This window comes from Seriola lalandi, unplaced genomic scaffold, assembly GCF_002814215.2.
Source record: "Seriola lalandi dorsalis isolate HSWRI2012SDOR001 ecotype SW California unplaced genomic scaffold, Sedor1 jcf7180002054942, whole genome shotgun sequence".
Lineage (NCBI taxonomy): Eukaryota > Metazoa > Chordata > Actinopteri > Carangiformes > Carangidae > Seriola > Seriola lalandi.
The window spans coordinates 268,320-275,107 of NW_019525493.1; the positions used below are offsets into that span (position 1 = coordinate 268,320).

Sequence of the window (6,788 nt, forward strand, 5' to 3'; positions counted from 1 at the left end):
AAAAATGTCATAGAATAGTAAGGCATAAAAAGTCATAAAAAGTCATAAAAAAGTCATAGTATAGTAAGGCATAAAAAAGCATAAAAATGTCATAGAATAGTAAGGCATAAAAAATATTAAAAACTTCATAGAATAGTAAGGCATTAAAAAAGTCATACTATAGTAAGGCATAAAAAAGCATAAAAACGTTGTAGAATAGTAAGGCATAAAAAGTCATAAAATGTCAGAATTGTAAGGCGTTAAAAAAGTCATAAAAACAAAATAGTATATAGTAAGGCATAAAAAGTCATAAAAAGTCATAAAAAAGTCATAGTATAGTAAGGCATAAAAAAGCATAAAAATGTCATAGAATAGTAAGGCATAAAAATTCATAAAAAAGTCATAGTATAGTTAGGCATAAAAAAGCATAAAAATGTCATAGAATAGTAAGGCATAAAAAATATTAAAAACTTCATAGAACAGTACGGCATTAAAAAGCATAAAATGTCATAGAATTGTAAGGCGTTAAAAACGTCATAAAAAGTCATAAAAACAAAATAGTATATAGTGAGGCATAATAAAAGCATAAAAATGTCATAGAATAGTAAGGCATAAAAAGTCATAAAAAGTCATAAAAAAGTCATAGTATAGTAAGGCATAAAAAGCATAAAAATGTCATAGAATAGTAAGGCATAAAAAGTCATAAAAAAGTCATAGTATAGTAAGGCATAAAAAAAGCATAAAAATGTCATAGAATAGTAAGGCATAAAAAAGCATAAAAACGTCATAGAATAGTAAGGCATAAAAAGCCATAAAAAAGTCATAGTATTGTAAGGCATAAAAAAGCATAAAAACGTCATACTATAGTAAGGCATAAAAAAGAATAAAAAAGTCATAGTATAGTAAGGCATAAAAAAGCATAAAAAAGTCATAGAATAGTAAGGCATAAAAAGCATAAAAAAATCATAGTATAGTAAGGCATAAAAAAGCATAAAAATGTCATAGAATAGTAAGGCATAAAAGCATAAAAATGTCATAGAATAGTAAGGCATAAAAAATATTAAAAACTTCATAGAATAGTAAGGCATTAAAAAAGTCATACTATAGTAAGGCATAAAAAAGCATAAAAACGTCATAGAATAGTAAGGCATAAAAAGTCATTAAAAAGTCATAGTATAGTAAGGCATAAAAAAGCATATAAACGTCATAAAATAGTAAGGCATAAAAAATCATAAAAAAAGCATAGAATAGTAAGGCATTAAAAAAAGTCATACTATAGTAAGGTATAAAAACGCATAAAAATGTTATAGTATAGTAAGGCATAAAAAAGCATAAAAACATCCTAAGGCATAGAAAGTCATAAAAAGTCATAAAAAAGTCATAGAATTGTAAGCTATAAAAAGTCCTAAAAAAGTCATAGTATAGTAAGGCATAAAAATATTAAAAACGTCATAGAATAGTAAGGCATAAAAAGGCATAAAAAGAACGTAGTATAATAAGGCATGAAAAGTCATAAAAACACCAGAGTATTTGAAGTCATATAAAGTCGTACTATAGTCCGGCATAAAAGATTCATAGTACAGTAAGACATAGAATAGTGTAAGGTATAAATTGTTTTACATGCATATAACTTTGACTTCAGAATATTAGTGATTTTTGAGTGTATATTTGCGTAGGACACTGAAGTATTTAGGACACATATAGGTCCTGGTGAGATTGATGAATATTCTTGTTTGCTTATATGGTTAGAGCCTCAAGGATGGAGAATGATCTCCATCCAGGCACTATGAAGAAGGACGACCAATAGCTACGAGACCCCATGGATGTCTAGATCTCCAGATCAACATTGGTGTGCCTTCCAAGTAAAAGCCATAGTTTTTTGCTCTTCCCCACTTTCTTCTATATATACTAGTTGATCTGGAAACAGATTTTTTCCATTGTTTTTTATGTTTTTATACATTTGAATGTATAGTGTGGTGTCAAGTCTCATGGTATATGAGTGCAAGATCAGGGCTTGTATAGGGCGTAAATGTTCTTACTTGTTCTGAGGCTGCCATATGCTTTCTATTGCTATATGCTTTCTATCTCAATTCACAGGCTACTCAAAGTGTGAGGAACTCATTTTAGCTCCACATTTCACACCCATGCCTCTCCTAAAATGTTTACAGCTCATGATTAAAGGTCTGCACGTCACCTATAACACACACTGGTATTTCAATGTGACTTTGGCTTTCAAATATTGTTCCAGAGAGTCCATTCAGAGAGGTCTAAAAGTTTGCCAGTGAGTACTACCCTCACTGACTAAATAAATCTAATAAAGCGTTTTCCAGCCATTCAATGATTTGGCAACAAAAAAACATTAAAGCCCAGGGCGTAATTGGGTTGTAGTCCAACAGGAAGGAAAAGGAGGGGCGAAGCAATTTAAAAACATTAGAGACCTAGAGTGAGCTTTTTAACAATCTGACAACTCTCAGAAACTATTTTAATCAAAAACATTGGTTAGTAAATGAAGCAGTGAAACGTACAAGTAAATGAAACTAACTCTTCTTTATACATAAAACTAAACAAATTTACCATATTGACTGAAAAGATGATTTCTCGTGACCAAAAGATGAAAAAGTGTACAAATCAGACCAACAAGTCAACACTTCAGCTTGGTTGGATTATTCGTGCACGAAGGACAGATCTCGTGCAGGGTACACCAAGTCTCTCATTGAATGACGAAACTTGAACTGCTTGTATAGCATGTTGTTCTCAGTTTTGTAACTAACATCTGATAACCTCGAGACCTTTACTTCTATGTTTCACTTTTATTCCACCCTCCTAAAAGGGAGTGCATCACTAAATCTCTGCTGGATGTAGATAAACCCAAAGACAACAATATAATCTTGAAACCCAGATATGTAATGGATCCTTTGACGTTCTGCTCACCCCAACGGTCAGCAGTTTACCCAAGGTTCACATTTTTAACATCCTTAAACCAAAGTTGGCAACATGGAAAAACTAATACAACCTTACATTGACAAAACAAAAAAACATTTAATTTCAAGAAAATATTTATGGTTAAATATTATTATCTGCTGCCCACCTGTGTTATGTTTTAGCAACTCCTCTCTGATCATGGTAAAGTTGTCACCTCCGCCCACAATGTATGAAGGCATGACCACAGTGTATGTCTTCTCTAGGTCTAACGGTTCATACTTGGGCACACGGCACTCGGTGCAGAGCAGGGACATGGACACTACACGCTGGTTCACTGGTCTGGAGAGGTCATACTCTACGTGAATGCCTGGAAATAGCCAAGAGAAAACAGAGGACATTACGTAATGTGGTCATTGTCTGCTGTGGACATGAGTGAACTGGTAAAACACTTAAAGAATCGTTTGACATTTTGGGAAATATGCATTTTTGCTTTCTTGAAGAGATTTAGGTGAGAAGATCAATATCACGATCCGCCTGCTGATAAGGTAAAAAATTTAATCTGCCTAACACAGATCCAGGCTAGGAGTTTCCCTATTTCCAGTCTTTATGCTAAACTAATCTAACAGGTGGAACATATTATCCGTACAGGCATGAGAGTGGTATCAATCTTCTCATCCAACCATCAGTGAATAAGCATATTTACCAAAATGTCAAATTATTCCTTTGATACCTGACCAGAGAAAGTTATGGTCTATAGTATTCCATGAGACCCTGGAGCCCGAGGACAGACCTGAGACTTGAAGAAATTCTCCTGACATGCGTCCATATCTGTGAATGGAGTGCTCAAATGCCTTTCTCACTGTGGATCCTTTTATCTGAACCAAGTCAAAGGTTGCTCCAAATGGTAAAACAGTGAGGATCTCCTCCATAGTTATGGATCCTAAAAGTATAGCAAAAAAAGTATAGCATATATATAAATGTTTATATATGTTCTTTAAAAACTACAAATGCAGCCAGTGCAAAGTGGCCTGTGTAATGAAGCACTTGTTCTTTAAAAAAAAACTTTGTTGAAGTAGCATTACCGTTTTTGTAGCGTTCGTCTATAGCTGTCCGTATGGCCCCACTATTCAGCATACATATGCCCACGTGATTCCACTGCTGCTCATTTGAATCCTTTAGATTGTGATAAATCTGGCAACACAAAAGAAAACAAATACGGCACAAAAGTGAAACTCTTCTTTTTTGAAAGAGCTGCTCTCTTGCAGTTGTGGAAATTGACCTTTTGAGTATGTGACCTGCCTAAGAAGGTCTAAGTGGTATTTACGTCAACTTTCTCAAAATCACTGCAGCCCCTTCAATTCCCCAAATTCCCACTTAGCGGTAAACACTGAACATGCACAGACAGGATGTGAGGGTCCTGTGCTGGGGAAAATGTATTCATGTGTAACGAAAAGAAAATGTTTTTCTTTTGACTCAGTGGCTAGCAAACCGAACGATCGGAGTGAGGGAGCAACTAAGGCTTTCTGAATATACAGTAAATTGATCAGTGAAGTGAATGTTGTCTGTAATTATTACCATGGCATCACAGATCAGGTTTCCAAGGTTACACTCCCGAAATCGGCACTCCTCAAATGACCCATTGAGGTAGACTAAGGTCTTTCCGACATACTGTGAGGAGTACTTAGCCAAATCTTTCTTCCACTTCGCAACATCAGCAAGGACATCTGGGTCTGAGAGAGATATAACAAAAGGAAAGCTTGTGTGAAGGAGGGAACATGGAAAACATGACACCAGGTTATTTAAGTTTGAGTGAAGCTTTGAGAAGGGGAAATGGATTATGTTAGTCATGCTGTGTTCAGTGTGCTGCTTTATTATTTTAAGAAACAAAGCATAGATCTAACTGTTTCTGAACATAAGAGGAGTAATCAGGTTGTAGTAGTCCAAATTTTTGTTTTTAACATCTTTTGTTTCACCAGCTATGTAAACTTCATATATAATAACATCATTATTACCAAAATTATTCCAAGATGTACACTAATTATTTTGTTAACTTAAACGTTAAAAACAGACATGGTAATTCACGCCACTTAATGTCATATCCAGCGATTTGAACATGATAAAATCTGACTTGGTTCAATGACTGGTTTCATCTTTTCAACCACTCAAGCACTAGTTGAAAAGCCAAAAATGGGCCATGTCTAATGACTGAAGTACCGACTGTGATTGCAGTCTACCTTGAGGTATGCTGCTGTCCATTAAGATAGGGTTTCCAGCAGCTTTTACCACATTCCCAGCCTCATCAAAAGTAACTTTCAGGTATCCAAGGTATTTCCCAAAGGCATAGCCCTGGACCACCGGCACGTTTCTCCCATCGTTAGACCTCACCATAAAGGGGTATAGACCTGCTGGGACTTCAGTGGATGGGGGTTTTCCTGCAGCGAAAGAAATTTGTGCAGCTGAATTTAATAAAAATAATAAAAGAAATAGTTAAAATATACGAGACAGTTGGTCGTATGTACACCTCAGCCACTAGAATAGACCTGAATGGGGAACAAAATAATATAAAAGTACCAGTATAGAGGAATGTGTTGGTGTGTCCTCCAATAACAACATCAACTCCTCTCACTCGCTTGGCGATGTCTCGATCTATATCAAAGCCAGAGTGGCCGAGGGCAATGATTTTATTATAGCCCAGGGTTTGGAGCTTATCGACCTGAACTTGAAGTGACTCCACCTCATCCTCAAACTTCAGGTGTTGGCCTAATACAAGGAAGAGAAAAGAGATGGAAAATAAAAGTTGGTCTATCTCCATTGTTTTGTAACAGATCTTGAACTAATCAAGCTTTAACTCCCTGTATTGCTGCATGCAACAATATGCTTTTACCTGGCTTGGATAAGAAAGGGGTCTCTGCGGTGGTGTAGCCGACCACAGCCACTTTCTCTGAGCCCACATTGATGACTGTGTAGGGCTGGTAGTATCCACTGAGTTTTGCAGCCAGAGTCTGGTCAGGTTTTATGTTGGCACTCACCACAGAGCAATTTACTTGCTGGAGGAAGGGCTGGATCAGACCATCCACTCCATTGTCAAACTCATGGTTTCCAAACGCCTATAGCATGCAAAATGGATTGATAACATTAAAAGGTGTAGGCTACTCCAGTGATTTAATCTAATCAAAAGCTAATTTTACTACTACAGCTACTTCTCTTAGGAAAGTGGCAGAAAAAAATAAACCAAATTTGCTCATAAAAAACCCACAAGTAAATAAGTATTTACCATAACATCATAACCAAGTTTGTTCATGAAGTGCGCTGCCTCGGCGCCTTTGTAGTAGTTGAACCATACAGTTCCCTGAAACTGGTCTCCAGCATCCAGAAACAACACGTTCTCCTCTTTTTTCCGGATCTCCGACACTTTTGTGAACCGCCTGGCAACTCCAGCGAAGCAGGGACCCCCGGGTCGACATTTCCCCGAGTCCTCGCCGGTCTCCTCGATCCGTGCGTGGTTGTCGTTGGTGTGCAGCAGTGTCACAACGAAAGTCCGCACTGCGCCTAAACACAAAAGCAGAAAGAGGCAGAGCAGGGTCCAGTGAGGGCGCAGACAAGTCCAGACACTCATCGTGCAGCTGTGCGTAAAAACGCACCAGTGGCCAAGAATATGTAGAACATGAAAAAGGCGTGGGCTTCCTGTCTGAAGGGGGATGTGTTAAAGCACCTAGGAAGAAACTGGGGTCGCAAGATGTTGAGAAATCTTCATATAGAAAATTAGAAAAGTAGAATAAAAGTAATGATTTCCCCAAAGCTTTAAAGGTAAAGGCGAGTTTTAAGTGGTAAATATAAACAACTTTAGGGTTGCCAGGTTGTGAAAAAATGAATTAATGACTATTCAA

General features: G+C 36.7%; 1 protein-coding gene across 1 annotated transcript in view; it reads right to left on the reverse strand.

Annotated features, from left to right (window-relative positions):
- The window catches only part of LOC111644776 (snake venom 5'-nucleotidase-like), a 14,618-nt gene extending 8,084 nt beyond the window's left edge, over nucleotides 1-6,534 (reverse strand). Inside the window, exons 1-8 of the mRNA XM_023393770.2 lie at nucleotides 6,176-6,534; nucleotides 5,786-6,008; nucleotides 5,473-5,661; nucleotides 5,136-5,333; nucleotides 4,477-4,631; nucleotides 3,984-4,092; nucleotides 3,692-3,841; nucleotides 3,068-3,268 (exon numbers count right to left, since the gene is read on the reverse strand). Of these exons, the coding sequence (XP_023249538.1) occupies nucleotides 3,068-3,268; nucleotides 3,692-3,841; nucleotides 3,984-4,092; nucleotides 4,477-4,631; nucleotides 5,136-5,333; nucleotides 5,473-5,661; nucleotides 5,786-6,008; nucleotides 6,176-6,517 (1,567 nt within the window). The 5' untranslated portion in view covers nucleotides 6,518-6,534. The remainder of the gene's footprint in view (nucleotides 1-3,067; nucleotides 3,269-3,691; nucleotides 3,842-3,983; nucleotides 4,093-4,476; nucleotides 4,632-5,135; nucleotides 5,334-5,472; nucleotides 5,662-5,785; nucleotides 6,009-6,175) is intronic.
- Between the last annotated feature and the right edge of the window lie 254 nt (nucleotides 6,535-6,788).